This window comes from Sphaerodactylus townsendi, linkage group LG13 (genome assembly GCF_021028975.2).
Source record: "Sphaerodactylus townsendi isolate TG3544 linkage group LG13, MPM_Stown_v2.3, whole genome shotgun sequence".
Taxonomy (NCBI): domain Eukaryota; kingdom Metazoa; phylum Chordata; class Lepidosauria; order Squamata; family Sphaerodactylidae; genus Sphaerodactylus; species Sphaerodactylus townsendi.
Window position 1 is genome coordinate 53,612,447 of NC_059437.1, and position 17,560 is coordinate 53,630,006.

Below are 17,560 nucleotides of genomic sequence, written 5' to 3' on the forward strand. Positions count from 1 at the left end.
GCTTCTTTGGGCTTACTTAATTTAATTCGTTACAATACTGCATCCATTTGCCTTGTGTCTGCATTGTAACAATACTGCATCCATTTGCCTTGTGTCTGCTCTTCCCAACAGGTCCCAGGTTCCGTCGCCAGCACCTGCAGTTAAAAAGTCCAATAGTAGCTGATATGAATGCTCTCTAGCTGAGATCAACTGTAATTTTTCATGTGTGGTCTACTTTGTATTGTACTGCTAGATATTTCTGGAGAATCCCCAAGCAGGGTATGAGGGTGACAGCTTTCCCCTGCTGTTGCCCCTAGCAACTGGTATTGTGACATATTGAATATGGAGGCTCCGCTGAGGTAGTGATAGACTGATCCTTGATTTATTCTTTTGTTTGATGTTCTTTGGAAGCCACATATGACAGTCACGGTTCTCTCAGAGCTCTCTCAGCCCACGCTGAGGCAGGCAATGGCAAACCACCTCCAAACATCTCTTGCCTTGAAAACCCTCCAGGGTTGCCTTCAGTCAGCTGTGACTTGACCGCACCTTCTGCCACCACCTCATTTGCCACCTGGGGGCATTTGGAGAATAAGCAGGGCCGGAATGGACTTCTGGCCCTGCTCCTTTTTCAAGCGTACCTCACAGTTTCTGCGCAGTGGGGGGGCATCTATGTCCATTCTCACCCCCATAAAACTTCGGCTGACTTTTAGGCCAACCAGCAAGATAGCTGCTGCAGAACCCTGTCTCTGCATCACCTTTGGATGCTGTGTGGTTTCCGGGCTGTATGGCCGTGTTCTAGCAGCATTCTCTCCTGACGTTTCGCCTGCATCTGTGGCTGGCATCTTCAGAGGATCTGATGGAGATGCCAGCCACGAATACGGCATCAGGAAAATATAACAGAGGCTACAACAGCAACCGAGAAACTCCACAGCGCATAATGATTCAGCCGTGAGAAGCCTTCAACAATACATTAACCTGAAGAATGCTTACAGTGTCCTAAGCTGATTCAAAGGGAAATTGACGTAAAGGGGAATCTTGAGGAAAAATCCACTGCTCATCTGCCATTTGTTACTCCCAGTTCCTGATAGATGGTAAGAAATGATCAGGATCATCTGGTATAAAGGATGCTGGAGTCTGCAACACTTCCATTCTCAAAGGAGCACCAGTGACCACCAACCAATCATCAAGGAGCACCAGTGACCACCAACCAATCCTCTCCCCTCAATTCCTCTAAACAAGCTCTCATTCTATGCTTATTGTTGAAGCTTTCCGGCGGAATCGCAGGGTGCTGTGTGGTTTCCTGGCTGTATGGCAGGTGTTCTAGCAACATTCTCTCCTGGCGTTTAAGCCTGCATCTGTGGCTGGCATCTTCAGAGGATCTGATATGGTAGGAAAACAAACAAATTAGATATATATACCTGTGAGTAAAGGTCAATGGGTGAAGGCATCTGAATGGGCCTTTATTGACCTTTACTCACAGGTATATATGCTCCCACTGCTAACTCTATCAATCCTCTGAGATTCAATACAAATCTGGCCAAGCAGACATGAGGCAATTCTTATTTCAACCATCTGAAGCTCTAATCCACAACTTCGCCGTGAAAGCCTTCGACATTACCTTTGGATGATTTCCGTTCTCTTTCTCTTTATGCTGACTTTGCTTTTGCTGCAGTGAGTTTCGTTCAGTCGTGCATTGATAGCTCCATGCTTTCTCTGAGAAGCTCAAGGTGGTGTCCATAGATGGAATCATTTCATGTTATTTTCTCCCAGGTAAAAAGCCTGTGAGACAGGTTAGGCGAAAAGTTCAAAGTCTTCCAGATTGTTCCGTGGTCCTAGCAGGGCTCTGGGTGCATATTGCTCTGGGCCAAGCCCTTAAGTGCAGCATGATGCTGAATCTCACTGTGTGCACGTGCCAATATACACATTATAAATGGACGCCCTTGTGTCATTTCAGTGATGCACTGGAAGCCCCCCAGTTCCCCCAAAGAGACAGAGTTGGGCTACTGTTGCTGTTTGTGGCTGGCTCAATACTTTATTGAGATCGAACCCCAAGAGTCACCCTCATGTCGCCTCTCCCTAAGTTAAGGAGCAGAAGTCCACAGTTTCAGGCTGGCCGTCTCTAGGGTTCCCTGTGAACCCGTCTCCAAACCCATCTGCTGGCACCAGATCAGGTTGCCTGTTGCACATTGGGCAGAGCTGATTTCGGATGGCAGACGATCGCATCCAGATGATCAAGTTCCAGCGTTCCCCAGAGCCAATGGGGAGAGCTCCGTGCAACTGTCCTCCCCGGTGAAACAATCCATGGCGGGGCACGTGCTCAACTTCTGTGTAGCGCGGCACAGGCTTGTGATCCTTAGGAAGAATGAAAGGAAATTGCTCAGTAAGGCGGTTACTGTCTGCAACCTGAAGCTCTTCCGGATGAGACCACCCTTGTGGGAAAGACCCTCTGAGAGAGTGCTTGTTTATTTAATTAGATGTCATACACTGCCCCTCCCTTTTCAGGCTCAGGGCGGCTCACAGCGCTTCATGTGACAATACTAAACAATTAAAACATTCCAACAATTTCAGCTGTTAACTGAATCAAGATGGTGATAAACAATCTTATAGCTTATGAGGATTACTGGTGCACATGAAAACAAATACTATTCACTCCCTGCTGCTTACACTAAGATAACCAATAAATGGTTGGGGTGCTGTGTGGTTTCCGGGCTGTATGGCCGTGTTCTAGCAGCATTCTCTCCTGACGTTTCGCCTGCATCTGTGGCTGGCATCTTCAGAGGATCTGATATCAGATGCCAGTCACAGATGCAAATAGCTATCAGGAAAATCACTACTAAATTCTGTCCTTAACTCAAGCTATGCAACGACCTAATGATTCGACAGTGAAAGCCTTCGACAATACAATAAATGGTTGTTTAAAATGAAAGTAGAATATCAAGAGCAGTTGAATTGAGATGTGCTTTTCTTCCTGTGTTCAGAGTTCTACTGAAGCTTATATATAATAGATGATTATTGTTTTTATTGCATTGTGACGCTTTATTATAAATTTCATAAACATTTATTGGTTGTCTTGTATGCAGCAGGGAGTAAATTGCATTTGTTTTCATTTGTACCTGCCACTCCCGGGTTTGGTGTTTTCTCTGATTGCTGGTGCACAAACAGTCAGAAGCTTTGCTGAACAAAAGCTCCACCCACTTTAAAAGACTACTTCATGGGTGCCAGGAAAGGTATTAGTAGATGCCCGGGTGCCCATGGGCACCATGCTGGGAACCCCTTGTCTAATGCTGTTTTAATTATAACTGTTTTAATTATATGTATTTTTTTGCTGATGTTTTATCTGTACACCGCCCTGAGCCCTTCGAAAATAGGGCGATATACTATAATTAATTAATTAATTAATTAATTAATTAATTAATAATAATAATAATAATAATAATGCATTTTTAAAAACCACGGGAGCTAGCAGAAATCACTTTATATGGTCTCAGTGTGTATTACTTCCACGCTGAAGTAGGGATAACCACAGTCAGTCCTTCAGACTGTATTTTAAAGCATAGACACCTGTCTGAACTCAGCAAAATAGAGGTTGCCCTCAGTGAATTCTTTTCCCAGGGAGACGTTCAGGGTCACTTCTGCATTGTCGTAGTGGGAGCTGAGGTCCAGGTCTTCACGCAAGGCGTACTTCACGACAAAAGCTTTGTGGCTGTCCAAGCAGCCTCCCCCACAGTCCGGGTACAGGAGTGCCGAAATGGGCTGCAGGTACTTTTCTCGGAGTGGCGTGATGAAAGCCTCGTCCATCCCCAGCTCGTTTAAGAGAACCTGCAACAAAGGAGGCAACTGTGCAAGGCAGAAGGGGAACGAAACCAGCCCCCGTGCATAAAAGGTTGAACCCAAGAGAGCTTATAAATATCAGAGTACTTTAGAGCATTCAAACACTTTACATACAGATTCTAATTCTGGCAGCCAATCTGTGGGGGAGGTCAGTATCCCCATATTGTAGGGAGGCAAAGAAAGAGCGGTTTCTTGAGGCCACTTGAGACAGCTCAGAGCTGAAGCAAGGTTAGCACCGGGGCTTGCTCAGTATCACTGCCCTACACTAAATCCAAGGCAACCATTATAGCCAAGAGGGAACCTGCACATATAGGGCACCCTCATACCCTGTACAGTTTTCCCTTCCACATTGCTGGGCTTAGGGCCAGTGGTGGCGAACCTTTGGCACTCCAGATGTTGTGGACTACAATTCCCATCAGCCCCTGCCAGCATGGTCAATTGACCATGCTGGCGAGAACTGATGGTATGAATCAACAATCCATCCTAAGGTGCTGGAAGTCCTCCTGCAGGCTTAGAGAGCATCAGCCCCCTGCCATCTAGAAATCCATGTAAAAATCTTTGGCCCTCCCTTTATGCCAAAGAATAAGTCTGATTTTTTATTTTCCCCCAATAAGTGTGCAGTAGGGTTGTAGGATAAAATATTTAAATGAGGCAGTTTTATACCAGCTCAGAGCTCCGATGCATCTATGCTGTCTCAGAAAAAGATGTTAGTATAGTCAGTTGAGGTGCAGAGGTAGAGAAAATGTATGCTTCCGCATTAGAATGTCATCTCCAATTAATATGAGAGCTGTCATTCATTTTTACACGTGGCCTTTATCAAAACCATTATTTTGTACATTATTGAAATGGTACTGTGATATTTATAGTGCCCTGTATTTTTACTTTCAAATGGATTGGGGGTGGGGGAGAGAGAGAGCAGGGGTAGGTAGGCACCAGGGGTCTGCAACCTGCGGCTCTCCAGATGTTAATGGACTACATATCCCATCATCCCCCGCCAGCACGACCAGTTGGCCATGCTGGCAGGGGCTGATGGGAATTGTAGTCCATTAACATCTGGAGAGCTGCAAGTTGCAGACCCCTGCACTAGAACCCAGGCAGAGCATTCTACAACAAAGGTCTGGCATGTTGAGTTCGGTGATGGAGGAATATACAACCCTACTAACATCTTTTTCTGAGACAGACTATAGCTCAGTGCTGGCTGCTCTGACTGGCTACAGCTCCCCAGGGTCTCAACCAAAATTCCTTCCTGCCACCTGTTCCTTTGGATGCTGGGGGCTGCACCTGGGGGCTTCTGCTTGAAGAGCAGGTGTGCTGAATTACGGCTCCACCCTCCAGTCCCATTGGGAAGTTGTCTCCATCTTTGCTCACCCCATAGTTATTCATGCTGTTGGGCCTCCCCTTCGGCATCTCGGACTGTTCAAAGTTCTCCAGCTCCTCTATATGAACGCTTGGCAGAATTCCTCAGTGAATACAGGGAGGCGGTAGATTCTTTTATCTGATGTGGGGTCCACAATAATAAAAAGATGCTGACATTGATAATTGCTTGGTCTCTCCTGGTAAGCAAAAAATAATCTCCAAGGGACTATTTTTGTAAACTGGAAACAGATGGTGACTTCAATCTTTATTCCGTGCCACAAATGACTACTGTAGGATAGACATAGCTAGTAGAATCGCTTTATGGGCTGTTTAAACCATAGTTTTACCAGACAGCCCAAATCCAAATAACAAGTACGCCTCCCTGAGCCCAACTGGGGCAGGGCAGCCTATAAAACAAAGACATAAATAAGAATGGTCTTGTTTTTGTTGTGAGAAACCCCCTTGCTTATGCTAAAATATAGCATTGAAACAGCTTTTCAGACGAGGACCAAAGAAGCCATGGAAAGTGTATGTCAAACAACTATTCAGTTTTACAGGGAAGAAGGTAAAGACTTGGAGGACATTTTTCAAACATAGGCTCTCATTCCGCACATACAGAATAATGCACTTTCAAACTGCTTTCAGTGCTCTTTGAAGCTGTGTGGAATAGCAAAATCCACTTTCAAACAGTTTTTATTTATTTATTTTATTTATTTTTCGAACTTATATACCGCCCAACCCCTGAAGGGCTCTGGGCGGTGAACAACATAAAATTCAAATAGAAATAAACATAAAATCAATATAAATTAATCACTAAATAACATTTAAAATGCAGCAAATTAATACATAATACAGCAATGCCCGCAAAGTCCCTCTTAGACCCTCCCGAGGGGGAGAGAAAAAGAGTGGGTCCTACAGATGGAATGGACCCTACCTATAAAATGAAAAGAAGGGAGGGGGGGCACTTGTGAAAGTGGTTTGAAAATGCATTATTTTGCGTGTGCGGAAGGGGCCATAGTATTGCTATGCAAACTCCCAGTCCAAGCAGACATCCTTTTACAAGGGAGAGCCCTGTGCCGGGGAGATGTGATGCTGTTCCGCTTACCTGAGATAGATTCCACATGGCTCAGCAGACCTTGGAGATCCGCACCACTGGACGTGCAGTACTTCACAGTTTCTACAAATTGCGGAGCCAAAAAGGAATCCTAGTATTGGAAGGATAGGGAGAAACAGAACGGAACTTGCTAACCTCATTAAAAATAGTTGCTTCCGACAGCAATGCTAAGCAAGTCTACCGTCCACACAACAGTAAGTCCCTTTTCATTCCATTAGGCTTAGTCCCAGGAAAATATTTGTAGGATTGCAGTCTCTGTTTAAGAAGCCTTTAAGGTATATTATCATCAGCTCAGTATAGTGAATGCTTTACCTGTAAATTATAGAGTTCTGGGTGTTTTGGTCTGTAGTTCTGGGAAATGATTGCTCTCCGTTCTCTGGAGTGGCGATCTAATTCCTTTCTTCTCTGCACTTCTTTTTCAACCTGGGGAATATTCATCAGTACGAACATGAAAGGGAGACATTCAGCCCCATTTCTATCTATTATGACTTCAGATGCAGCGGATTCTGTGCACTTTGATTCAGAATTAAGTCCTACAGAGTACAGTGGGATATATAAGTAACTGTATATAACATGGTAGCTTACTGCCAAATCCTATGCAAGGTAGTTACATGTGACTCACTCTTTGTGTTGTACAGCTAGATATTTCTGAGGAATTCCCAAGCAGGGTATCAGGGTGACAGCTTGCCCCTGCTGTTGCCCCTAGCAACTGGTATTGTGGCATACTGCCTCTGAATATGGAGGCTCCACTGAGCTAGTAATAGACCGAGCCCTGATTATTATTATTTGTTTAACTTTCTTTGGAAGCCATATAAGACAGTGGCAATGAGTTCTGCAAGATAACTAAATTCCATGGCAAAATATACTTTCTTGTGTTCAGTTCTGTGACCCTGAATACCAGTATTATGAGCAAGTAAGAATAGGTTGTCGAAGGCTTTCATGGCTGGAATCACTAGGATGTTGTGGGCTTTCCGGGTAGTATGGCCGTGCTCCAGTAGTATTTTCTCTTGACGTTTCACCTGCATCTGTGGCTGGCATCTTCAGATATACCTGGAGACCAACAAGATCATCTGAAGATACCAGCCACAGATGCAGGCCTGAAGCGATCAGAAGAAGCAACTAGATGCGATACCTAGCAAAATCACTGGAGCAGCCATCAGTGCACTTTCGGGAAAGCTCACAAAATCCTTCAGAACATGGTTCTCAGTCCACAAACCATTTTTCTTCTTAAACCATTTTTTCAGCTGGACTATACCTCTTGTATTACAGCTTCAAACGCTTCCTCAGTTTTGCAGCCATGCTCTCTTAAGGCCTGCAGTAGAAGGAGACACTTTAGGCTTGTATTCAGTGCACACACACGGATCGCAAACCTACACTTAGCTTAAAATGTACACTCCCCATTATTCTCCAATCAAGATCCCCTTCTCCTCCCACCCCGTATCCTGGTTGTGTCTCCAGGGGAAAACAAAGGTGACTATAATTCTTGGGTGCATGCAAGCTGACTTGTGCGGGCTATATTTAATAAATAAACAATCATGGCAGGCCAACTTAAGGAACGTTTAGGTCTGAGTCCAGTAGCCACTTGGAGACCAACAAGATTTTAGGGATATGAGCTTTTCAGAGTTTGGGGGAATGAGCTTTGTCAGATTCCAGGGGCCTTTCCCCACTCACCATTTGACCCGGGGTTCTGCAGCACTCCCCATTGCACCAGCAGCGACAATGCAGCCACCCCGATTCTGCCGCTCTCCCACCCCCTCAGAGCGCATCATTTTAGGTCCTGGTCAAAGAGCTCCTTTTTTAAAAACCATAGCACTTGGCTATCAGGGGTGGTAATGGGAACTTTGTGGCAGCGTGGCCCGTGAGTTCGTGCCATTCCTGGTGACGTGCACACTTCCGTCCAATCAGGCCGCAGCAAGGCAGTTCATGCGCGTTGCATGGGCAGACTTTTCCTTACTACCATTTTCATTCAAAAAATGGAGGTGTGCACGTCGAGTTCAGCGCACGCGGATGAAGAATAGTAAATTGTAAACTGTAAATTCAAAATTGTAAAATTCGTCTGCACGTCTGCATATCTTCTCAGCAATTCAGTACGAACAAACAACCAGGAAGTTCTGTATAAACAAACAACCAACAACCAGGAAGTTCCGCAAATTTTCACGCACTGCACGGAGCGAGCCAATCCCAGCAGAGACTCGCCCTCCCGATTTCTGCCAAATGCGCGGGGTCATGGGGAATGCTGCAATTCTGACCCCACGTTATTTAGGTAAGACCAAACTGCTGTGGGGAGCAAGTTTCCGTGCTCAAAAGCAGCGGAGTGAAACGGATGCGGTTTAGATGACCTTCCATTTTTGAAGTGGGGAATGGCCCCTGGTATCTAATGAAAGGAGATTTGACTCTTGAAAGCTCATATTGTTACAGCAGGGTAACGGGTTCAAAATATTTAAGCCAAAAAGCTTAAGCCAACGAAGGAATAAAATTTAATATTTTTATTCCATGGCCAACAACGAACAGAAACAGCATCAGGAACCACACAAGATGACAAGCTGATGTTCTTACTTTTATAGGGATTACATCAAGAATAGCAGTAAAAGAATACACCCCAAAAGTTCATCATCATCAATCAGTCATAAAGAAGGATTGGAGATTTTCCCTTTCCCTAAAACATTTGAAAGTATTCTAAGACCCTTATTGGAGAGAGATGGGAGCATCTGATCCTTTGTATAAGATGAACCTGGAGGACCCTGTTTCTTTCCCATCTCTATTGCCGCTTTTTGTTGTCCCTTCTTCCTAGGAAAAGAGCCTAAAGCATTTTCATGTTTCTTTCTTCTGTCTCCAGAAGAAGGGCAACCGTTCAAGAGCATCTAAGACCTTCAAAACAGGTTTGAATCTAGCACATTTTGTATAACTCTGGACAAAAGGGCACTCTGCTTAAACTATCAGAAGCTTGCCCTAGTAACAGAAGAGGAATAGACTTTCAGGCCTGCATCTTTTCTTTGCTCAGCTACATTATGGTTACCAACTCCCCATTACAGAAAGAAGTAATGGGGGGCAAGAAGAAAACTTTCTTGCATATAACCAAAGTATAGTCCTTTATATGACTTCTGCATACCAATATACCCCAAAATCTTTGTTCATCTCTTAGCGGCTACCGGACTTGAGTCTAGTTGCCCTCCTGCAGACCAACACAGCTACCCTCAATCCAGACCAGCTTCCTAGATACATAAAGACCTTCACTAAGTGAGAAAAGATTAAATCCCGATCTGTGACATCAAATCTACTGTTGCATTTGAACCCAACAATTCCACAATGGACGCTCCCTATGAAGTCCTGTGTTGGCGAATGACGACTTTAGAAAAACCACGAAGTGGTGTAGTGGGGAAGGGCATTCCTGGGTTCAACCCTCCCCTTACTCCACCATTATAAGTTATCTGGGCGACTTTGGGGCCGGCCACCTCCCCCCGTCCCACTTCGCAGGGCTGTTGTGAGGACCATACAGAGGAGGGGGAGAACTGCGCGCTCCGAATTGATCCGGGTTCGAAGAGGGGACGAGAACGGGCCTTCCCGCTCCCCTGCCTGCGCTCCCCGTTTACCGGTCCATACTCCCTGCGCAGCTGCTCGGGATCCCCCCAGTATCGCAGGTGGAGGCCGTAGCGAGCCACGAACAGGTTGTCGGTGAGGAAGCAGGCGCAAGCCAGGAAGCGACCCCGGCCCGGCCCCATCCTTTCAGGCTCCATGTTTCCACCCGGCCCCTAAAAGGGACGGGACCCCAGCGCCCAAGAGAACGGGTCCGTCGAGGAAATCGCCCCGGCGGGAAACAAGCGATCCGAATAAGGGGACGTCGGCAAATTACAAGATGACGCGAAGGGCGGAGAAAGCTGTCTTGGTTTCTTTCTGCCAGCAGGAGCCCAAAGGTTTTTCAGCCTCTTTGGCGTCTCCTTCGTCTAAGAAGCAACCCTCAGATTAGTATTTCTAACATAATAAAGAATTCCTTTGGACCACGTGCAATTCTGACTCCAGCAAAACACACTGGAAATCCTCCTCTTCCTCCTCCTCCTCTTCTTCATCTTGGCTGTCTGGAGAGAAGCTGTAATTCCGGGGGATCCCCAGGCCCCACCTGGAGGTTGGCACCCCCAAACCCCAGTCCCAAGCTCTCCACTCCAATTGCACGTGGCATCACATCCTGGCTGCCTGGTTGAACCGTCTCTCCCGGGGGCGCCGCAGGTTCACACGTGCTGCTGGCCAGCACACCTTCCGCCCCCGCCCTGGAGCGGCGTGCAGCCCCGTCGTCTCCGGGGCCAGCCCGGGCAGCCTCCCGCTGCAGCCGGAGGGAGGAGCCGAGGAGGCTGGGCGGCGGGCTCGGCGCTGCAACAAGGCCGGCCTCCCAGGGAAGGAGGGGGCGCGCGGGGGCTGGCTGGCTGGCCGGCCGGCCCGCGGACCGGGATGGAGTCGGCCTTGCAGGTGGCCGAGGAGGAGGAGGAGGAGGTGGCGGCGGCGGAGTCCGGCAGCCCCGACGGCAAGTTCGGGGACATCTTCCGGCTGCTCTCGGAGGGCTGCTTCCCGCCCGGCTTCTGCTCCATCAAGAGGAAGAACCTCAAGCGCTACGCCCAGAAATTCGTCGTGGAAGGTGGGTGGGCAGGCAGGGAGGCAGCCGTGCTCCCCCCACCCACTCCTGGGTCCCTGAAGGCGCCCCCAAGGTGGGGCCATCTGACAGCTCTCTTGGCCGACGCTCGGGGGCTGCAGAGTGTTTCTGGGGTGCGCCTTGCCTATCTGGGAATCCCCACCTCTGGTTTGGAAGCTCTCCTCTTTGCCGGGGCTGGGAACGGCACTCTGCACGTGCTTATGGAAACAGGGGACCTCAAGAGTCATCTAATGCAGCCTCCTGTGCAACGCAGGGTGTTCACAACTACCTCCCTCTCTCCCCACAGTAACCCCGGGACCCCTGCTGTTTATTTCTCTGCTGCATGCATACTGTGCCTTTTTCCCTAATGGAGACCCAAAGCACCCTGGAACAGAGGGTGTTACTTATACATGGAGACCCAAAGCACCCTCCTGTCTCCACTTGATCCTCACCACATGAAATGAGTCTCCCAGAACTTAGACGTTGAGAGAGACAGCATGGTGTAGGGGTTAAGAGTGAGAAAATAATCTGGAAAATTTAATCGAATTCCCCACTCTTCCACATGAGCAGCAGACTCTGATCGGGTAAACTGGATTTGTTTCCCTACTCCTCCACATGAAGCCTGTTGGGTGATCTTAAATTGGTCCCAGTTCTCTCCAAACTCTCTCAGCCCCACCTACTTCAGGGAAAAGGCACATGTAAGCCACTTTGAGACTCCTTACAGTTGAGAAAAGTGGGGTGTAAATCCAAACCCTTCTTTTATAAAGCATGGTTTTCAGCTCCTGTTTCCTCAATGCAAAAAGGAGCACAGTACTAGCCTAGAGAAGTTAGCATGGATGTTACCAGGAAGCTGAGTTAGGCCCAGGTAAGGCAGGTTTCCCATGAGACTGGTCACCCTTTGGGAAAACATGTGCTTTGGCGGGCAGGTGCCCATAAGTGATTTCTCTTGGGTCCAGCATGAGAACCAAACCTGTCATCTTAAATAGCTCTAGAGCACAGGTGTCAAACTCGCGGCCCTCCAGATGTTATGGACATGGTGCTGGCAGGGGATGATGGGAGCTGTAGTCCATAACATCTGGAGGGCCGCGAGTTTGACACCTGTGCTCTAGATTGTGCCATCGGCATCCCTCCCTTCTACCAAGATGGAGCATGCCCAATTTCCCTCCGCTGTATCTTTCCAAAATTCCTGGAAACCAGGCTAGGCTGCAAGAGAGGTGACTCGCCCAAACTGAGATGGGATTTGAACCGGGCTCTCTCTGGGCCACACCCAGCACCCTTATCTGCTGCACTGCACTGGAGCCCTGCGTTCTAACCACTATAACTCCTTATGCTCTTCCTGCAGGGGGCTGCCTCTACTATGTCGGGCCAAAGAAGGAAGAGAAGCGCGAAGTCCTGGTCGACCCCGAGAGGCGGCGGCAAGTCTTTCTCGAAAGCCATTTCACAGAGATGGGGAACCACCTCGGGCAGAAGAAGACGGTCCACCGGATTCAGAGCCGATACTACTGGCTGGGCATTGTCAAAGATGTGGTGGACTGGGTAATATCAGGCAACCCCCCCCCTTCCCCACCTCCCCAGTTTCCTCTACAGCCGGGAAGTCTCCCGGCAAGAGGCCCAGAACTTCCCAGTTTGGTTGATCCTGTGGGCACTTTGAGGATTTTGAAAAAAACTTGTGAGCACTGGCACAAAACCAGGCGTAAAGGCTTTGCTTTTGTAAAACTGTACTTTGTATTGAAAAAAAAAAGAAATATTAAAACTGTAAGTTGCTTTGAGCTACAAGGGAATATTTCAATGAAAGGATAAATCAGGGGTCCCCATCCTCTGTGGGCACTTTTGAATTTTGACATGGGAGTGTAGGCACCATCACAAGAGGGCTGCTACGGGAAGTGGCGCTAGAAAAAGAAGAGGAGTTTGGATTTATATCCCCCCTTTCTCACCTGTAAGGAGACTCAACGGGGCTTACAGTCTCCTTCTCCTCCCCCCACAACAAACACTCTGTGAGGTGGGTGGGGCTGAGAGAGCTTCGCAGAGCTGAGACTAGCCCACAGTCACCCAGCTGGCATGTGCTGTGGTGCACAAGCTAATCTGGTGCACCAGATAAGCCTCCACAGCTCAAGTGGCAGAGTGGGGGATCAAACCCAGTTCTCCAGATTAGAGCGCACCTGCTCTTAACCACCACACCACGCTGGCTCTCCTGATAAAGAATTTGTTCTTCTACCCCACTTTTCTCAGGTGCAAGGAGTCTCAAAGCAGCTGACAAACTCCTTTCCCTTCCTCTCTTAGATCAAGATGTGTGACACCTGCCAAAATGCAGAGCATAGCAAGAGTATGTCGAAGAAAGTCCGGCCAGTCAAAGTGGAATCCCCGTGGGAAGTGCTGGGTCTGGATGTCTATGGTATGTCCTGCTAATGGGCAAGCGTGCCCTTGAAAGCACTCGTGGTCCCACCAGTGGTTTGGGGTGGTTGTTTTTTTAACCTTTCTGGAATTCACCGCCAGAGGATGTAGTGAATGCCGCAGGCATGGCCAACTTTAAAAGAAGACTGGAAAGATCCATGGCAGAGAGGTCCATTAGTAGCTACTAGTTGTGGTCACTAAAGGGAAATAAAGGCAGCTAACTTCTAAATCCCAGGGTCAGGTGACAACGTCAAAGGAAGGTCTCCACCTCTAAATGCTGTTGTTGGCTTTTCAAAGAAACTGGTTGGCCACTGTGTGAGACAGGATGCTGGACTAGATGCACCACTGGTCTGATCCAGTACAGCTGTTCTTATAAGTTTGTGTATGTTCCTGAAGGGGGCGGAGGCCTGCGTGGGGTGTGTGGGCTTGTGTTCAGGAACCCGCAAGTAGATAGGATGGAGAGCAGCATGTTATTTTTACACCCCTCTATGTGTGTTGACCTCCCTCTCTGTATGGGGCACGTATGCCTTATATGAGGGGTGTCCAACTCTGGTGCTTTAGATGTTCATGGACTACAATTCCCATCAGCCCCTGCTGGCATGGCCAATTGGGAATTGGGGCTGATGGGAGTTGTAGTCCATGCACATCTGAAGCGCCAGAATTGGACACCCTGCCTTATATTGATTCAGACCACTGGTCTGGCCCGCTAACCTTGGTCTTACCTCTCTCCACAGTAGCCACCTTGCTTCCTTCCCCATCCCCCAGTGGTATCGCCATGACAACTGACTGTTAGTTTTGGATTTGCTGTTCCTAGGCCCTTACCCGGAGTCCAGCCTGGGCAACACACATGTCCTTGCCATAACGGATCACTACACCAAGTGGGTCGAAGCCATCCCTCTGCAGAAAAGAGACGCTTCCTCGGTGGCCAAGGGCCTGGCTTCCATCTTCTACAGGTGTAGTAATCTAGGCCAGCTTTGGTTTCATTCAGGTTCTACACCAGCAGAGCTGAAGAGCCTTCTGGCAGCCCAAGACCAATTGTTTGGTCACTAAGGGGGGGGGGAGGTCCAAGAGAGGGCCGTGTAGGCACCACACATCTTTGCGTGCACTCTGTGGCTTTGGCTCTCTGCTGCTCCTCATTCCAGCTGCTGTTTGCTGCTGTTTGCTGAGCCTGAAATACTTTCTCAATGCTGTGACTCAGTGGTAGAGCATCTGCTCAGCACGCAGAGAGGGTCCCAGGTTTGATTCCAGCATCTCCCGTTGAAAGGTTCAGGTAGTAGGTGATATGAAAGGCCTTGACAGCTGGTTTTATTTATTTAGAACATTTATTTGTCGCCTTTCTCCCATATGGTGCTCACAGTGGCTTACCACATGAATAAAATAATATATTAGACCACAGGTGTCAAACTCACGGCCCTCCAGATGTTATGGACTACAGTTCCCACCATCCCCTGCCAGCATCACGCTGGCAGGGGATGTGAAATGAACTATGATCCATCTGGAGAACTTGCGAGATTGACTTACCCTATGTATTAGACAGCATAAAAATACATAAAACCAGAATTTAAAATCAAGCTATAGGACTGGTGTAATCAAATGCAGTCCTAAATAAAACCGTCCTCGGTAGCATCCCAAAGATTGAGGAGGTTATTATATAATTGCCGGATACTACACAGAAGGCTTTCTCTCATGTGCCCATTAAATGAGCTACTTCGATTGATGGGATTGTCAGGAGCACTTCTTGCCCCTTCAATCTCAGTTCCCAGGCAGGAACCTACGGGAGAACATGGTCTGTGAGATACTCTGGTCCCAAACCACGTAGGGCTTTAAAAGGTCAAAACGAACATTTTGAATTGGGCTCAGGAGTGGATCAGTAGCCAGTGTATTTGTTGCAGTCTCTGGTTCGCCTGCCATTAGCTGGCCCCAACGAGCAGTCTAGATTTAGCATTCTGCACTAGCTGCAGCTCCAAACACTCTTCGAGGCCCTAGTGCAGTGGTGGCGAACCTATGGCACGGGTGCCAGAGGTGGCACTCAGAGCCCTCTCTGTGGCCACGCGCAAACAGAGTCACCCACACACACACACCCCTACTCTGGCCTGGGCTGCTGGGCTCGATTATTAGCATTAAACCTAAGACCTATTTTTGGGAAGCAGTGTAGGTAACCCTGTTAAACGCTGTTAAACCCCACTGATTTTCATGCGAAGAACTAAAGCACGATCCTTCACCTGGGAGTAAGCTCAGTTGCTGGCAATGGGGCTTGCTCCTGAGTAAACCCTCCTAGGGTCGTGATTCACCTGTTGGAAGAGTTGCACGGTTGTTTCAAAGCAAAGCCACCGACTACCACCAAGCTTACTCCCGAGTAACATGCGCCTCGGAGCCAACCATTTTTTCTAAACTAAAACCTCAGTGTTCAGGTTAAATTGCTGTGTTGGCACTTTGCGATAAATCAGTGGGTTTTGGGTTGCAATTTGGGCACTCGGTCTCGAAAAGGTTCGCCATCACTGCCCTAGTGGAGCACATTGCAGTAGTCCAGTCCAGATGTAACTTAGGTGAAATTAATTTGAGAGCAGCGGCGGGCAGCCTGGCTGCTTCCTATCCTTTACTGTTGGAACCTGGTGGATCCCCGAGGTTTTCAACTGTACTGGATTTGGGCACAGGGAAGGTTGGTTAGTGGCACACTGTGGGGACCAACCACGTGCTTTGTCTTTTCATGAATCAGGTTTGGCGCATCCAAGAATATCTTCTGCAGTTTAAGTTGGGACTTCTGCGAAGAGGTAGGTGGGAAGGGCAGGAGCTTGTGTTGTGAGCAGCAGGTTTTCTGTTCCGCGCGGTGCAATCCCTCTTTTCTCTGCTCACAAACCAGAAGTTGTGAATGGTACTAAAGTAGGCAAAGAGGGCAACTTGTGGAGCTGTGCTTCTTGTATTTAGAATATTTTAAATCACTAGTCTATCTCGGCCAAGCACTCAAAGTGATGTACAAAACTGTAAATGTATACATTCAGTAAAGCACATAAAATCACCTAACAAACACTATATGTAAAATCACCTAACAAACACCGCCTCCTGTGGCAGCCATTTTGCGACAGCCATTTTGTGACTGTGCCCCCCACTCTGTGTCAGAATTCCATAAGAGGCCACAGGCTCAGAAATGGTGGGGACCCCCAGGATAAACTATACAAAAGAACGCCTTCCCTGTGAAGGGACAGTTTTTGTCTAATCTGTTTGCACAACTGGACGTTACTGGGTGCAGAAATAGATACATTTGCATATACATAGCCTGGGCTTTAGTGGTTTGCATGCTGCTGATTGAGACCTGGTTTGCTTTGCAGGTGGTTCGACTTTTGTCCGAGCGGTGGAACATCTCCCAGATTCTGACCCCAGCTGACCCAGCCAGCTGCAGTGGCCTGGACAGCCGAACCAACGAACTTTTGAAATCCTCCATCTCCAACATTGTGAATGAGAAAATGAACGATTGGGATGAGTCCCTCGATTCTCTTCTGTTTGACTTCCGCACGTCCGTCAGTTCTGTGACCAAATACACCCCTTTCTTCCTCCTCTACAACAGATATGTCTGCCTGTCCTCAGAGGTAATGCCTTTGAAAGGAAATACCAGAAGAGCACCATAGAGAAGGCAGGGGACAGAGGGGGGTTCAGTCACGTTTGTGGTTCCACCCCTGCAAGATACATGGGGTGACTTTGTCTCCGCTCTTAAAAATGTTTTTATTTTGGAAGGCCTTTTAAATATAAAATTCTGCACTGCTTTCAGAGTGTGTAGCTGATGAGGCTATGTGGCTACTTGTCCTTGTAAATGGTTTTTAACTTGAATGTTGGTTATGGGATTGTTATTGTTCTGCAGTTGTGAGCCACTTTGAGCAACGACGCAAGTGGAGAAGTGGCGTATAAGTATCCTAAAGAGACGGAGGAGGCTTTAAATGGAACGCTGTTGCTTCCTTTGATGCTTGGAACAGACATGGAGATTAAAGTGGGCAGGATCTCTGTGTGCCAGCATCTGGCCCCTCAACTGCCAACTCAAAAAGCCAGTATGGTGCAGTGATAGATGTGTCCAAATAGAAAGAGACCTGGGTTCGAATCCACACTCTGCTGGGAAGCATGCAGGGAAACATTGAGCCAGCTATTCTCCCTCAGCGTAGCTTACCTTACAGGATTGTTGTGACAACAAGTGAGAAGGGAAGAGCCATGTACACCAGCTCCTTGGAGCAACGGTGAAATCATAGGGTAGAAGCTGGCAGAATCCTGGGGGAAGTTACCAGGCA

At 47.9% G+C, this 17,560-nt stretch overlaps 1 protein-coding gene across 1 annotated transcript; it reads right to left on the bottom strand.

Annotated features, from left to right (window-relative positions):
• Window positions 1-1,985: 1,985 nt before the first annotated feature.
• Window positions 1,986-10,783, bottom strand: OGFOD2 (2-oxoglutarate and iron dependent oxygenase domain containing 2). Its single transcript, XM_048514091.1, is given in 8 exon segments — window positions 1,986-2,331; window positions 3,541-3,798; window positions 5,179-5,250; window positions 5,253-5,305; window positions 6,272-6,371; window positions 6,593-6,703; window positions 7,536-7,592; window positions 9,871-10,783. Coding segments are annotated over 8 exon segments (1,071 nt in total). The 5' UTR covers window positions 10,015-10,783; the 3' UTR covers window positions 1,986-2,055.
• Between the last annotated feature and the right edge of the window lie 6,777 nt (window positions 10,784-17,560).